This window comes from Lichenostomus cassidix, chromosome 4, assembly GCF_008360975.1.
Source record: "Lichenostomus cassidix isolate B80296 chromosome 4, HeHo_3.0, whole genome shotgun sequence".
NCBI lineage: Eukaryota > Metazoa > Chordata > Aves > Passeriformes > Meliphagidae > Lichenostomus > Lichenostomus cassidix.
This window is the reverse complement of record NC_139484.1, coordinates 27,890,977-27,907,593: the sequence shown is the minus strand read 5'-3', so window position 1 is coordinate 27,907,593 and position 16,617 is coordinate 27,890,977. Positions and strand designations below refer to the sequence as shown.

The window sequence follows — 16,617 nt, the reverse complement described above, 5'->3', positions numbered from 1 at the left end:
ATGAATCAATTTCCTAAGGTCTGTTTCCAGGTAAAATCTTGGCCATGCTACACAGTTGAATTCCAAATACTCTGATTTTTAATAATTATGATACAATTGTAACAATATAGCATCTTCTGCTATTCATGTGAGTTTGCATCCATTTGAGCAACAAGAAATTGAGTGTCCCTTTGTAGATTACAAAAACAAAGCAGCATGAGGAATCCCAGAGGAAAACTTGCAGTAGGCAGACCCTGTGGCCTTCAGTGGCCCAAGTTCAGTTAATGCCTACCTGGGCAGGTGCAGGATTAGCAGGATCCTATTGAAACCACTGTGGTTTGGCATGCGTGCAAGGTTTCGCCCTGTCTGGGGTAGAGTGCAAAAAACCAGTGTTGGTTCCTGCATGGTTTCCTCAACAGCGAAATTTTCGGGCTGCTGGTTATGATGTCTGTTTTCTAAAGGTGTTTCTTCTGGAGGTTTTTATTAGCAGAAAACATATATTTGGTTCTACAGTTTATATATGTATATAACCTTTTCCACCTTCTTGTGGAACAAAGCTTGTTCCCAGAATTTGTCTTTGTCACAATGCTGTTAACTGGTAATAAAAGGCCTTTTTTCAATTTTTATTAGTATTTTTTCCTGACAGTCACCCTTTGAAATGGGCCCAGCACTGTTTGTTTACCTTACTGGTGTAAAGTATGTGTGAATGAATACCATTCTGCTTTAGCTGTCTCGCCTTCTTTCCATCTGTTTGCATGTCTCTACGTCTCTACAGTAGAAAACAACACTAAGATTCCCAGCTGAGTAGTCTTAAGGCATCCATGAAGAATATCATTCAAGGTACATGAGTTTGCTGTTCTTCCCTTACTTGACCTTTATTTACATACTTTTATTTACAAACCTGTTGAAAATGAGTGGGTTTTTTCTTGCATGTAATGTGCGGTTACACTGGCAAAATGATAATACAAATAGGTGTTAAATAAGCCTGCAAGATATTTTTTGTAGGGTTTAAGAAATGTAGTGGCACTTTAGCAGACTGTCACTTTAAGCATTTCATTGTATTAAGCTAATTGCAATTGCAAGCGATTTAAATTTCTGGTATGTTCAGCTTACGCATGGAAGTGCATAAGGGCAGTTGATCACCTTTGTACTGCTCATGCAAGGCATGTATGCAGAGTGGGAGCTGAAAGGTGAAAGTTCACAAATGCTTCTGACTTACTAAACAGTCAAATATAGTTTATTAGTGGTTCGCTGGAGAAGCAGAGTGCAAGGAGGCTCTGGAATGAAGAAGTAGTATTTTCCCTTGAAGCCACTCACAGCTGTGCTGCACCAGATACTGTAGGATGAAGCCACCTAAACTGAACTAACAGCTTGCTCTAGAGGTGTGATTTCCTTTGTGGATGTGCACTTCTGCTCTCTCTTGTGTGTCAGCTCTGCTGCTTGTCTGACTTGTTGGTGAGTGAAGTCACCGAAGTTGTGGTTTGGTGGTAGCCTGGGCTGATGTACTGGGTGGCTGCCTCACTTGGAGCCCTTGTGGTTGCTAGAACCTGCACCAACCTGTTCTGGTGCATTGTCCAAGCAGAGGGATATTTTTCTAGTTCTCTTTAGTGGGTGGGAGTCTTCTGATTCAGCTCACTGAAATGGTTTTGCACAGGTTTGGGTGAATGTTGAAGCTGGCACAAGGGAAAGAGTAGGAACATGCAGCCGGAGGGAGGTAAGAGGCTGTGCTAGCCAGAAGTTAGTTTGGATTAGATTGCTGTGAAACTGCAGTCTGAGAGCTGTCAGAGACCTACTCATGGGGGATTTTTTTATTTGGTTCACTGGAGGGTTGATTTGTTTGGGTTTTTTTGTTGGGTGAGTTGGGGGCTTTTTTGCTGCTTCAATGAGCTGAAGATGCTTGCTTAAGCACTAGACTGCCAGAGCAGATGTTGAAGCGGAGAAACTTGGAGAAATGAGATAAGCAGATCCATCCTTGTCCATGGAGTAGCTGTAGATAGCTCAGGTGACTTGTCTCACTGTCTGTTTCTACCACACTGCCTGTCATGATTCCATGTCATGGCATTATGTTCTCTGAATTCAATAAAGTTTTTTATTTGGCATGTTCTGGAAAACCTGTGAGATGATATTAAATAGAGCAATTTGAAACTCTTCTAAAGAAATTATTTTCCCTTTGAGAAAACATGGATTGAATTTTTTTTTAATATATCTATAGGGTTTTTAGGTTGTAGGGAGGAGAACTACAATACATTCTTATAAATTGAGAACAATGAAAGCAGCGGCATAGGTTCATTAAAATAATAAATAATAAAGTGGAAATTAAAAAATTCCAAACAAACCAGAGCAACAACCTCACTAAACTGCTATTTCTCCATAGCCTTATAGGCTTTCTTCAGTCTAACTCTGGGCCTTAATCTGGTGTGCTTTCCTATTTTCACTACCTTTTTATTCTGTGACTACTGACTTAAGTAAGTGGACTTGCGTGAATGTTTAAAGTGAATATGGTAAATTTTAGTTATGAGTTGCATTGGTTGAATATCTGTCTTTGCTGTCACATTAGGGCTGAGTACCACAGTATTCTAATACTATCTAAAGCACACAAGAAATTTTTAACATATTCAGTATCTCCATTATTTCACTTTGAATGCTGGCCAGCGTTCCTTGAGAAAGAAAGCCCATGATGGATGTGGCCGATACTTCCTTATTTAAAAATAAAATGAAATTGCCAAATATGGAAGCCAATAATGAGATTTATTTGAGTTGATAATGAAGACCTATTGTGATTTGTACTTTAATGTATGGTTAAAAATACAGGTGGTCAATAGTAGAAGGAAAGGCTTTGGTTTAATTTAATATTACTGTGTTTTAGTTATCACAAATGCTTGTCTGTGGTTTGTTCTCATACAATGGCTGTAAATTTTGCACATGAGTTTTACTATGCTGATTGAAATGCCTCAGGGTTGAGTTTTGTTGGGTTTTTTTTTCCCCTTCCCCTATTTCTGTTTCTCCATAGTTGTTCAGATTGTTCCTGGAACTTTTTCAACTCTAGTGAGCAGTTTTTAGATTATGGGTGAAATCATCTATTTTTCGTTGGTTGACTGACTGAGTGCTTTGGGGTCTTTTTGGCAAAACAAGATCTAGCTCAGAGCTGGATCAATTCTTTGTACTCCCACAACTCCCACATCAAACTGGCACTGACTTGTTTTCAAAGCTGAGAACAATGAGCTGTATCCAGTATAACAAATTAAGGTTGAATATTTCACTGCTCAACATGCTGAGAGGTTGTGGGGGTACATTTCTGTAGTGTGTCTGATGAAGTTCAGTGAACATTAATTTGCAGGCATCATGGACTTTTTACAGATAAATGAAGACTTTTGTACGGCAGTGCTCAGCAGTTGTTCCCATGTTAATGCAAAACTATGTGTTTGGCCTTAAGAAGTAAAGAGTAAGATGGTCTGAAATTCTTCATTGAATTCTTGGGTCTGAGGCTGTTTCAGTGATGATGTCCTTTAGGGTTCACTGGATCATAACAAGAGCAGTTCAAGCTTAGTCCTTCCCAAGGAGTGCCAGTGACCCTGGAGCTGGGAGAAAGCATGATTAGGAAGAGGGTAATACAAAGACTTAGTTGCTTAACTGAATCTTATATTTAAGAAGTGGAAAGATCTGCATCTTGCAGAAGAGAAGTCAGCATTGTTCAGCTGGAAACTTCTTTGTCTGCATGCATGCATCCTTCATTGCTGATCTGGAAATTGTTCTGCTTGTCCATACCAAGTGTGACCAATTTATCCTCTTTTATTCAGAGAAGAAGAAAAAAAAGTCCCCATGGAGCAGATCACCTGTCTTAAATAAATTCACAAAGTCTACCTATGATGTGCTAACATCCATGTGTGCAAAAGAAACCCTTAAAAATGGGACTAAGAGGAGCACTGAGGATAGGGGAGTGGGTGCTACTATTTTATTTATTTCTTTGTTTAATCAGTTAGCTCACAAATTAAAGAAGCAGTGGAGTTCATGGCCAACTGAACATCTCTTCACTCTTTTCCCTGGGATTCAGTCTGTTTTGTTTTGGTAGTCCCAATGCAGATTTAAGAACTTCAGTTTTAATAACTGCTTCAGTAAAGCACTTAAAATCCAAAGAGCACAAATAATGTAATTCTCCTGTAATAATCTCTGCCTGGTGCTGGTATGTTGTGTCTTTTAAGTATTAAGACGATTACACGATTAGGCATTTTTCATAGCCCACTGAAGTTACTGCACACATTTCTACTATATTTCATAGTCTTTGACTGTAGCTTGCTTGAGGTAGATATGAATACTAATTAAAGCTTTTCTGGAAGTTAAATAACACAGCCTATACATGGAAATTCTCCAACATACCTTGAAATTCAAGTTAGTGTCAGTGGCAAGAAAAAACATGCTACACTCCTACTCTCCAGGAGTGTAGACTGAACCCTAAAGAATTTGAGCCCTCTGAAGAAAAAATGCTTCTAAAAATGAAGGCTGGTCTAAGGAAAATAATTTAATAACTTCTGATTATCAACAGGGTGGTTTCCTAGCCAAGGAAACTGTAGAAGGACAAATAATAATAAGTATCATTATTAAGTGATTAAATGGACCTTCATTTAGGTTAGAGCCAAAGCAAGGCACAGAAGTATATAATTGCTTAAGGAGATGTGAGTTTGTAGCCAGAGAGCTAATGGCCCAGAGAGCTATGATTGCCCAAAGACCTTGCTGTTACCTGTGTTGTAAGCAGTCATTTCCTGTCAGGGCAACAAATGATAACTCAGGGTTGTGGCATAAAGAATGGGGATAGACAGCAAAGGGTAAAATGAGTCATAACCTCATTGCAAAAAGCTTTTACCAAAGTGGTGGTTGTTTACAGGTGGAAAAAACTGTAATGTTTGTAAATAAATTTGTCAATATTTGTTTTTGAGAGTACAGCCTTTGTTGTCCTGAAATAGATTCTTTCACCTGGTGTGCAAGAAGCCAATCCACAGAGTCAAGGTATTTGTTTTATTTAGTCCAGCACAGAAAGGGTTCCTAGGTGGCACACTCACTAAGCCAGTATACCAATTATCAAAACTTCACTTTTGACAAGTGAAGGCATTCATGTTTATTTGCTATAATTTATATAGTTCTCTTGTTAACTGGTATTTTATTTCTGTTGGTTAAATTACTCTCTTGCTGCTTCTGATAATCAGCCCACATATTTAGTCTTCTTTTGAGTATGTGGGTTTCTTGAGCTGGTGGCTGTGAGTCAGTGGTTGTGGTCTTTCCCTGCCAGAATTGCCTTTTACCTACTTAGCACATTAGTTTGATGAGTTGGCTTTGTTTATTCCTCCTAATCTTGTTCCTGCTCGCCTTATCTTGGACATTCTGCCCAGTGTCCTTGCAGTCTATCAGTTCAGCATTCCACTGTGATTCTGTTTCTCAAATTTTGTACTCTGAAGTTCTCCCTTTTTTCCCATTTTCTATAGCTGCAGTGTCACTGAGGCATGTTAAACTGCAATTATGGAGACATGAAATAATTTATCTATTTGGAAGCCGTACATCAGCTTGATTTAAAATCTGGAAACAACAGAGTAGTGGTGTTGACGCTCTCCATTAAAAGTTGATGTAGTTCTGTGTGTTTTGTCTCAATAAGCATCTCATGCAATATGTGCCATATGAAATTTTATTTTGATAGCACTTAAATAATTTGACATTAACTTCTTTTATTGATACTTATTATCTATAGTTAAATACGATGCTTTATCATGGTTTGGTTTCTTTGCTTTGATGACTTTGTGTTTGTGGCCATGGAAGTGTTGTGGGGAAGGGAGCTCTGGGGTCACCTAGTCCGGCCTTGCTCTTGAAGCAGGCCTGTTGCCAAGGCTGGATCCATCCAAGGCTTTGTGCAGCTGTGTCTTGAAAAGTCTCCCAAAAGAGAGGGATTTACAGCCTCTGCAGGTAACATGTTTCAGTGCTGCACTTACTCCTAACGGAAGACCCTTTTGCTCACATACAACCTGAACCTCCCAAGCCACATTTGTGACCATTGCCCCTTGTAGTGTTGTCCACTAACACCAGGAAGAATTTGCATTTGTGATCTATGTCGCTACTCTACAAGTAGCTGTGTGCTGTGGTTAAATAGCTTCTTTGCCTTCTCTTTTCTGGGGTAAAGGAGTCTGGCCCCTTCAGCCTTCTCATTGCACAGTCCTGCCTTGCTTATTCAGGTTCTCAGACTGTACAAAAAATGTAGTGGATGTGTTGTTTTCATTGCTGGCCAAGATTTTTAACTCTACTCTTGAAAAACAGTATGCGCAAAAGGTACTGAAGCATTCCAGCAGCAGATTTGGGAACACAGTATATCATCTGTTGATCTGTGGTTTATGCTTGGCAAGCATCCTTCCCTTTAGTGAAGGACAAAAATGAGTTTTGTGGGAAAGCATAGATTTAGTGGTTGATGGCACATACCAAGAAAACTTCCTGTTTTTCCTCTTGACATTGTATGAATTTTGACAGACATGGGATCTTAAGTATATCAATATTTTTTAATTGACCATTTGATGTAGTGCTGTTACACTAACTGCTTCAGCTGATGTTTTAAATCTGTACAGATTTGTATGGATTTCATATGTTATTGTAAAAATATCAGTTTGGCATTCTGACTTGAGAATTTAGAGTTTTCTGACAAAAGTTAATGGAATGCTAAACAAGATGCTTCAAAGTTGAACCTAATTGGTTTAGGAGTTCTTGTATGTGTTACAATAGAAATCTATCCCTACTTTCCTGCTTTCTATGGCTGTATTTAGGTCCAGCCTGAAGGGCTGGATGGCAGCAAGGCTGAAAATGCCTTACTTCACACTGGAGTAGAAGCTGAATGCAACAAATTTTTCTGTTCATTTCCTTTCCTGCTGCCTTTCTTTTCCCTAAGCTCTTAAAGAGGTCATGGTATTTATTTTGTGTGTTGCTACCTCAGTCAGCTTGTTCAGGCTTTTGAAAAAAATGTGATTGGATCAGAACATGCTGAAGATTTCATATGATTGACATTGTCACTCCTGTGACTAATAGTGGGCACACTGTCAGCATTTCAGAGCTCTGCTAGTAGCTCATGTGTCCCAGTGTGCAAACTGAAAAAACCAGGAATTTTATAATTTTCATTTAGGAACATAAACTGGCCATACTGGGTCAGACAAAAGGCTCATCCTCTCAGGTAGTCTGTTTCTTAAAATTGCCTACAAATGCCTTCAGGAAAGTATGCAATAAACACCTTCTAGGATTCAATTTTTACTTCCAAGAGAGATTCCTTCCCCTCTGCAGTCAATTTCTTAGCAACTTCTGGGAGGCTGCATATGAAAGGCCCTGCTAAATTGTTGCCAATGGATTTATCTTTCACAAATTCAATTCTTTTTTTTGAATCCACTTAGACTTTTAGTCTTAAGTCTTACATGGTAGTAAGGAATATGATCATTCATTGTATAAAATCAGTTACTACCTTTTACATGCTGGTTGGTATTTCTGCAGAGCATTCACCAGTTCTTGAACTATGGTGAAAACTTTCTTATCTATATTCTGGTTTTTAATGTGGTCTTTATCGTGGTGACTTACTTCCTTAAAAATTTAGGTAAATTTCCAAACACTGTGTTTCCTACAAAAGGGTTTCTGATCCATTCTATTTCTAGACAAAATACTGTATGCATAAAAGAAACCATTTGACTTTTTTTCTTCAGTTATAGCATTTAGATTCTATTTATAAGAGATAAGCTAAAATTAATATAATTTGTTTTTCTCAAGGTGGTAAATTTGTATTCATCATGAATTCCTTCTTGCATTAAAACCTGAGTGCTCAATATCACAGATCTATACATGAAAATTGGTTCAGGTTGGGCACATCTGTGCTAAATCATCTACAAGAATTTTTGAGTGTACAGTGTGTTGTGCTGTTATTTGTTATTAAAATACTGTTGGTTCATCCTGTTGGAGAGATGGGACATGAATGTCTGGAAACAACCTCAGCATCTCAATCACTTTCTCATAATAAATTACTCCATTGGTGTGCTGCATTAATTTTATAACTGCACCATGAATTTAAGGTACAAAACTAATAGAAATGTAGGACTTGGAATCAAAGTAGAAGTTTTATAAGAAGTCTCTCCCTTTCTGTATAGTACTTGAAGAACAGAATTGTCAGGTGCCACAGTTGAACTGATGGCAAATGCTGTGCACTTTGTCATTTGTCTTAAGCTCACCAATCTTTGCAAATACATCTGAAACAGCACCCAGTGAACTCCAAACTGGCATGATGAAGTTCACCCGAGAATGGAGTTCCTGAGGATGGACATCTGCAATAGACTACCATGTCCATTGTTTAGCAGGTAAAGTCTGTGCTTGGAAGAGCATCACTGCTAGCATGGAACAAGTATCACTGAAGGATGAGATGGGATAATGCTGCAGACCTCATGTATTCAGTGCTCATGGGCCTAACTTTATGAAAAACCTGTGTTTGTTCTGTGCCAGTGTGCAAAGCTTGCTGCAGATTCCCAATGCCATCTCTGGGAAAGGCATGGTGGCAGCTGCCGTGACATCAGGCACATTTCATTTCTCTAATTGCTGTCCACTAGCTTGATGTTTCTGGATCCATTATCAAGAACTATTTGAAGCATGTCATTATGGTATTTTGGCACCATAGTAATGCAGAGGTACTTATTAGTGTATTTGCAGAGGTTAAATGGCTCTGACAGTATCTATAGGCCTTTTTTAGTGAGTGCACAGCATTGGGAAGAGGTCTAGGAGCACATGGGAGGGTAGTTATTTCCTCCAAGGTACCAAACAACTGGAACTGTTTCTGCCAGCATTACTAGAGTGACCAGAAAATCTGTATTTATCTGTCATAAGCACAGGAGTCTTTGTTTTGAGGGTTTCTGGATGCTTAATAGCTTTGCCATTCTTTTGCTTGATCATTTTAAGTTGCCATATGATTTTTGAAGCCTCTCATTGAACTGTGCGGAACTGCTTTGTGTTACCATGAGTAGCAACTGAATGGATGAAATTTGCATTTAGAAGACTGACAACAAGATGCAGTAGGTTCATGTCAAGGGTAGAAGCAGGTAAAGAATTCCTTTTATAGTAGCTGCTTTTTCTATTTTGTATTTTTGAGGGGCTAGGAGGAGGAGGAAGTACAATTGTCAAACATTTGGAAAAACAGGTGAGGAAGCTTAATGAAATACTGTAATATTCCCAGAAATAAATATAGCAGTCAGCTTTGTCTACATAGAAGGACCACATGAGAAGAATGAAAGGTGTATGTGTCTGAATGGTTGTTCAGATGGCATTTCTTAGAATTGTTGGCTTTCATTTTGTACACAGAGAACTCCAGTATTTTTATGATCTGTATATGTTTTGTAAATTTAACCATGTTTTCAATTTTTAAATAAAAAATAATAACCAAACTCTTAGTTGTGGGCCATACTTTTGCTGAGCATGATTGAACCTTCTACCAAGTGGTAAAAAAGCCCTGAGGTTTTATAAAACCCCAGGGACGGTTGTCTACCTCCCTTTCATCACAGCAGGTGGTTCTGTGAGTTGCTGTTTTGTTCCCTGTCTCCTGTCTTCCCACTTTATAAAATACTGTTATCTTCTGTTTTGGAGCTTGGGAGAGTATATTTCCCATTGGTCAGGCAAGTGGGCCTGGCTTAAGAAGGAAATAGCAATGGTGTCCAGCGACAGCATCTTCCTGTCCTTGTCACAGACACTGAGAACCTGTGGGCTTCCTCAGTAATCCTCTTGCCTCTGGCACTCTTACCAATTAGTCAGGACTTCCAATGTGCTCCCACTGTTGGAACAGAGTTTCCATTTCGAATTCCTATCTCAGGTTGTAGTAAGACCCTAATTTGGTGTTGGTCAGATAAGTGCACACCTTCATTTTCCCATGGACACAAGAGACGTGGCTACAGAGGGGTCAGTTGGACTGCACACTTGGGCCTTCTGCACAAGGTGAAGTCATGGTGCAAGGAATCCAGCTGTACATAGGGACTACTGATCAGGATGGTCTACCAGGACCAAGGGGCACACGTATGCACATGTTAGGCCAATAATGAAGGACTCTGAGCTACCTTAAAGGGGATTTGGTAGACTTTTAAGACTTACCTTGGACTAGATGTGGATAAACTCATGGTATGCCTCAGTAACATGTCTTCAGAATGCCAGGGGACTCACATCTTTTTAAAAATTAGATGCTGATCACTACAGTATTAAATAATATGCATTAAAAATTACATGCTTCAATAACAGCAAAGTGCTGGGCTTCCTGTTCTGTGGAATACTGGTAGAGCTGCACAACTTTTAAGTGTGTGCTCAAAGCTGATGGATGAGTGTTATCTCAGGGTGCAACAATTCATTCGTATGTGCCAGTATCATTAAACAAGTCCATTTTTTGCACCTTCATATAAATCCCTTTTATGGCGGGTCTAGGTCCTGTAGTCTTTGTTTGATGATAAAGTGCAAGAGACCTTTTGGGGAATAATCCATTTTATAGCACTTCAGAAGAATCCAGTGCATGTGAGAAGCAATTTTTACATTCATTTCCCAGATTTTTTTATTTTTGTGTTGGACGGAATTACCAGTGTCACTGGAGGGAAAATATTTTGTTAACAGGCTAATTTCAAATGCACTTCCCTAGAAAATTAGTACTTGTAACAAAATAATGGAGATTTAAGACTGTTCTCATTAGGTGAACTGGGTAAACAGCTTGGGAATTCTTTTATCATAAATAGTGACAAAGGACCACAAAATATTCCAAGAACATGCTATTGAGTATTTCAGTAGTATCTTAAAAGAAATAAATACTTTCATTTGCCTGGTACATTTCTTCTATTTTTAGAGATACTGGGGTTTTTTATGGTTGAGTGTATTACAATCCTTTATTTTCATACACTATTTTCTTTCTCTCTCTGGCATTTCATCTCACCAGTTTCCAAATTCCTCCCACAGTGCAGACCCATGCACTTGCTTGCACTCACTATCATGTCTGATATCTAAATTGGAAGCATTGTCAGCTTTATTCTGTTAGTCACTTCACAGGATGAAGTAGTCAGGAAAGAAATTTTCTTGTTTGTTTTAAAGCCAAATTAGTTTCCTAATATACAGAAGGGGGAATATCTTCTAAATTGCTATTCAGCATGTTATTGTGAATCCATGTCTTGCCCACATTGAATATGACTTAGCTTACAAGTTCTTAATCCATTAAGATTACACTGGGGACTTCTGTTGCTGAGATTTACCATCTCAACAGTAAAAACATACTCTTTCAGATTAGCAAATTCAGAAAACTTTTAACTGTCCAGTGAGACAGAATTCTTAGTTTGGTAAGAGGGATGGAAAGGGTGAAATTTGCAGTTTTTTACATCCAAGAATAAATGGTCTTACTATACAGCATAGTACATGGAGAGTCCAGCTTTTGAAACTAGTAAGATAGAATGCGGCTTCTCAAAAATGCCAAATGATTATCTGAAATGTATACAACAAAGGGTCTTTCTACAGCACCTAGTTTTGTACTGTGTAGATCAAGGGAAATTGTTTAAATGGTCAAAGTGATATCCCCTGTAATAGCCTCAAAGTGGCCAGAAATACATGAGTTTAGGAAATGGGTGTTCAACAAGAAAATATCCAAAACAAACAAGTTAAATGCCGTGTGGAAAACTCGAAGAAAATGGTTCTTTTCATTATTTTTAGAATTACTTTTATCATTACCTTAGTCACTCCACAGTGGTATTTCTCTGTGTGTATCTTAAGCCTCCTGTCATGGAAAGTGACCTGAAGTTGTGTAGTAAGGGGCATGTTGTGACAGGTGTAGCTACACACAGGTGTTCAAAGCTGGAGGCTCTTTTGGTGCTGGATATTCTGGTTCTCAAGCAGGGCAAACCCCTGAGGAGGAAAATAATTGAATACATTTGGATCTTGCATATGGTGTATGAATGTTTATAAGTTGGTGTGTTTATACAGTGTCAGAAGGACAAGTTTATTCATACTGTTGCATTTATTGCGATTGCGTATAAGCACCCTGTGACAGGCTGACGTAGGGAAGACTGAATGAGCTCTGTGGTCTAGTTGAAGGATATGCAGAGGCTCTGCAGGCATGCTAAAGCTGATTTGGGAAGAAAAGGGTAGTACAGTGGTCTTAAAAGATAATTTCCTTTTAATGGAAATGCTAGCAACATCAGAGAATTATTTTTCAGAAATGTAAATTTAACATTTCTGAAATGCCTAGAGAGGGATCTATTTTGTGGTTATGTCTTTTGTTCATCAAAATGTTGAATCAATTGATATTTTCCTTATGAAAGTATTGAAAAAATTAAATAGTAGTACTCATCTAGAGTAGCTTCTGTTGTGATCCTGGTGGTGTACTGATACCTGTGTCTGGTTGTACCTGAAATACATAATGTAAGAATTGCATTGCCCAGGTCAGTTGGGACGTTTCTGATGAAGACGTAGGGATTTGTACTTTCAGGAGTTGGTAACTTGAAAAAATATCTTTAGAAACAGCAGTATCCTGAATTACCTTCTTAAATAACTGTGGTGGAAGGCACAGGTGTGGTAACATATGTATATAGTGGGTGTATTTGATTGCTTATATACTTTGTTTATCTCTTATGGCTTGAGAACAAGCCCAGTTCCCAGTGCTGAGTTTGGTCTAGGTTCTTACAGCATGAACCTTTTTGAAAAATGGTGAGAACTTACACAGTCTGTTTCCTTTCTCTTTTGTTTCTGCATCAGCCCCCTCTTATGCTGGCCCATATGTTCACACTGATGCATGCACACTTGTGCTGTGGCAATGCAGGAGAAATGTAGGAGCAAGAATAAGGGGGTGGAACTTCAGAGTCACAAAAACAAATCAACAGCAAATGTTGCACTGGCAATTATGGCCTCTGCTGTCCAGTAAAATCCTTTTTTCTTTCAACATGTTTTGCACTTAGAAGTGCACTAAAGGCTTTAAAGGTGATTATAGTTTATTTTTAATCTCTTTAGCGAGTTAAAGATACTATCACTTCAAGTCTTTGGATAATTGCATGCTTTATGGTGGTCAGTAGGTTTCAAAGTTAAATACTCAGCTGCAGAGGTTCAGTGTGTTCTCAGCTATGTTTTGGGCTCCATCCCCAGCCATCTATCAGTCATTTTAAGAGTGGGAGAAAAAAGCATTACTCCAAGTATAAAAAACTGCAGGAATGCTTTGTGCTTAGAGACTCAGTTACTGTTTAGTATTATAGTGATATAATTTCATTGTGTGGGGGGGTGTTACAATGTTGGTTTTCTCCCTGCAATGTACTGCTCTGGAATTCAACAGTGTACTGTAGCATTTAAAGCAAGGATAAAGACTGGCTGCCTTTACAATTAAAAACTCTGAGCATGTCCTGTTTTTGTGGCCTTTTGTAGTAAAGGGAAAGCTATACATAAAGTAAATTTTAAAAGTTTTTTCTAAGCTTCTTATTAATCTCTCCTTGAGCCTTCTGTCTTTTAAACAACTGATAAGGGCTCTGCTGTTAAAATACTAAAATACTTAATGTTCAGTTTTATGGGTTTTGCTGTGTAGCCGTTCCTAACAAAATTGACCAGAATTTATAGTAGATTCTACACAGTGTAATCAATTTGCATTGTTCTGACTCCTTACCTGAGGGAAGTGCTGTGAAGAAGGAAGAGTTGCTTTGAGCCACATTATGTCTTAACAAACAGAGACAAAAATGTGGCAGTATCAGTGGCAGTTATTGCTTGTCTCAGTGCAAATAAAGCAACTAGCATTGAAGATCCTGCACAGTTGCAGATCTTTTTCCCAGAAAATGTGCATTTAGTTTGAGTGAGGGCTCCAGTTACATTGGCAATTAGAAATAGAAGTTTGGGGCTCTTGATGCAGTTGGCTGACAGGGGCTCTTGCACCATTTAGCTGTGATCACCTGGGTCTAGATGCATTGACTAAAACAGTGGCAGGAACTGTCACGTTTCTGCACAATTACTTGTAAAGCTGCTGTATTTGTCTTAGTGTCTGGGTTTGTTAAGGTCTGGCAGCTCTCAAAGCTCATGGGAGACTGATGCATTCAGATTAGCGCGAGTTGTACATCCTCTTTCAATAATTTACCTATCCTGAAAATACAACTTATCTCTGTGTTTTGGTATTGCCAGCGCTGCGTAAAAACCTGTGGTTCCCGTTGCTTGGTTTATCTGGAGGTTTGCTGTTGTTACAGTAGTGTGTCATGTTCTCTTTCCTTGTGAAATCACTGCTGGTCCATCAGCGGCTAAAAACTGGGGAAGGAGACTGCTGGTTGCTCTAACCATGTGTCTCCCTGAAGAGAGTTACAGTGTCACGCCTCTTTTGCTGACTGGTCAATTCAACAGGCATAGTTAAGCTGGAAGATACAATATTTCCCAGAAATGGGAATGGTATGTGCCCTTTTTTTTGTTTCCTCCCTTCAGACAATGCAGTTTATAAGAGATCAAGCTGTGGAATGGGATTAAAAGTGGGAAGTTACCAGCCGTGGGAGGTGATGGTATTAGAGGTTCCCCAGTAGCTTTGCAATTTTGATGCAGCAGAATGAGTGTTAACTTTCTACTAATTTTTCAACATCATTTTATGTTTATGCTTGAATTTTTTTCTGGTGAGAGCTAACTTTTCAGTTGAAGTCACTCTTAGCAACAAGATGCTTTGAAGAAGCTTGCAAAATAAACAGAGGAAAAAAATGTCTCTACTGAGTGTGAGTTGCCTTTTTCCTTTTCTTTGCTTGTCTTCCAGAGAAAAGAGTGATTTCCTTAAAAGATACTGTTTTCTGCATTGGTGGTCTTTTTGGCAAAAAATTAAGCTATTCTGGGTTTTTGGAGCAACTGAAATGATGTTGATTCAGTTATTTTTCTCCTGATGATTATGTTTGTATTTTCCTTGAGAAGAAAAACTGTTCTATTGTATTGAAAGCAAATGGCAAAAGAAGCTAATTTTCCCGTGCTTGAAGTGTAAGAGAATCACCATTTAAAGGAACTCGACCCTTTCTGAAAGCAACTGGAACATGGCATTTCTGTCTGCCATTCAACCTTTGAATGCTGAAAAAAGCCATAAGGTGTCCATGCTACTGCTGAAATACACAGAGCACGATTTTATAAATAAACACTAGATTTGCTAAACAGCTGTGGTATGAAGGTCAGATCTTTGTGCTCTGATGTTTTCCTTGATTCTTCTGCTGTGCTTAGAACTGGGCAGCAGTCTTCTCAACTTCGGACAGGAGTTTTTGACTTCTTCCACCTCATCTGCTCCACTTGCTAGCTGCTTGGCTTCTTGCACTATATCCTGCTGCTGAACAAGAATAATACCTTTCTCCTGCATGGCTGTAATTTTAGGAGGGCAACAAAGGTTCTGTAAATAGTAGATGTGAGTATGAAGTGGAGAAAATCCTAAAGTATGGTCTGCAGGAGGTTGGAGCATGGTCAATTTTTACAGATTGAGAGATCCTGGTCTCTGGCTATGCAAATTGTGGATGATTGGAGGACATGCAGAAAGAACTTCATTAACTAAACTAAACTTAGAATCATACAATTCAGTTCTGTAGCTTGCGAGTTTTAGCTGCTTGGAAATTCCTAGCCTATTTTACCACAGCTATGTACACAGTAAGGAATTTTATTACTTTCAGCAAAGCAGGTTAGGGAGGACAATACTGGTGTCTCACGTCTGGAAGGTAGTATCTGCCTCTGGAAGTGGAATTCTTTCCTGTGCATTTCCCATGCCATAGTGCAGACTGGCCTGTTTGTTCATTGTAAGTGCTAGTCCAGCAACATTCAATGTTTGCTCTAATCTGATGCATGGTTTTGTCTTTCAGAGTTTAAAGTTGAAGGATACACGGTTTTCTGCTAGAAAGACATCATGTCCTGTAATGTTTTATAGCAATTTATGTCTTTGATATAGAAGAAAATCTGTAGTGCAGGATTTAATTTTCAGATCTTTGCAACTATACAGTCTTTTTGCTTATTTCTGTTAGAAAAGATTACAAGGAAGTCTCTCTGCTCTTGAGGTAACATGTATAGAGAAAAGAGAAGCAGTTGTGGGCATGCACTTTTGAGACTCAGCTCTTTCAAACCAAGAATTTGCCAACAGAATGGAGAGATAAGATCTGCATGTGTATGTGTGTTTAAATGTAACATGTGTGTGTGTATTAAAAAAACTTCCTATTTTTTCTAGGGTTTCATATTCTACTGTTTGTAGAGGTGTGTTATTACTTGAATTGGTCATGTACCTAATGCCAAAACAGCATTTAGAATTGCAAACTGTAGAGAATCACAGATCATTTAGGTTGGAAAAGACTTCTGAGTCCAACCTATGACCAAACGCCACCTTGTCAACCGAGTGCCATGTCCAGTCTTTCCTTAAACACCTCCAGGGAGGGTGACTTCGCCACCTAATTGACTGCAAGCACGTAACCGAAAGACTGAGTTCTTTGAGTCCTCTTGTTACACTTGATACTAAAACAAATTTAAAAGATTAAGTTCACAGTAAACTTAAAGAGGTGCAGGGTTTAGTTCTATTTTTAAATGCTGGCTCTTTGCTTGTAGGATTACAATTTGTTCTTTTCAAGAAGACCAGTATGAGTGTGGATGGTGTGCTCTCCCTAAGTTTATCAGTTAATAAAATGT

At 38.7% G+C, this 16,617-nt stretch overlaps 1 protein-coding gene across 7 annotated transcripts in view; it reads left to right on the top strand.

Moving 5' to 3' along the window:
- SH3D19 (SH3 domain containing 19) overlaps nucleotides 1–16,617 on the top strand; it is an 82,372-nt gene that overhangs the window by 1,153 nt on the left and 64,602 nt on the right. Inside the window, exon 1 of one of the 7 annotated variants that reach the window (XM_085058488.1) lies at nucleotides 1,260–1,434. The exons of 5 other annotated variants lie outside the window; for them this stretch is intronic. Coding sequence is in view for 1 of the 2 variants with exons in the window: in XM_085058486.1 (XP_084914612.1) it covers nucleotides 1,678–1,693 (16 nt within the window). In the remaining variant the exon portion in view is untranslated. Of the gene's footprint in view, nucleotides 1–1,259; nucleotides 1,435–1,654; nucleotides 1,694–16,617 lie in introns of those variants that run through there. One more of the 7 variants, XM_085058486.1, reaches the window with a different exon arrangement.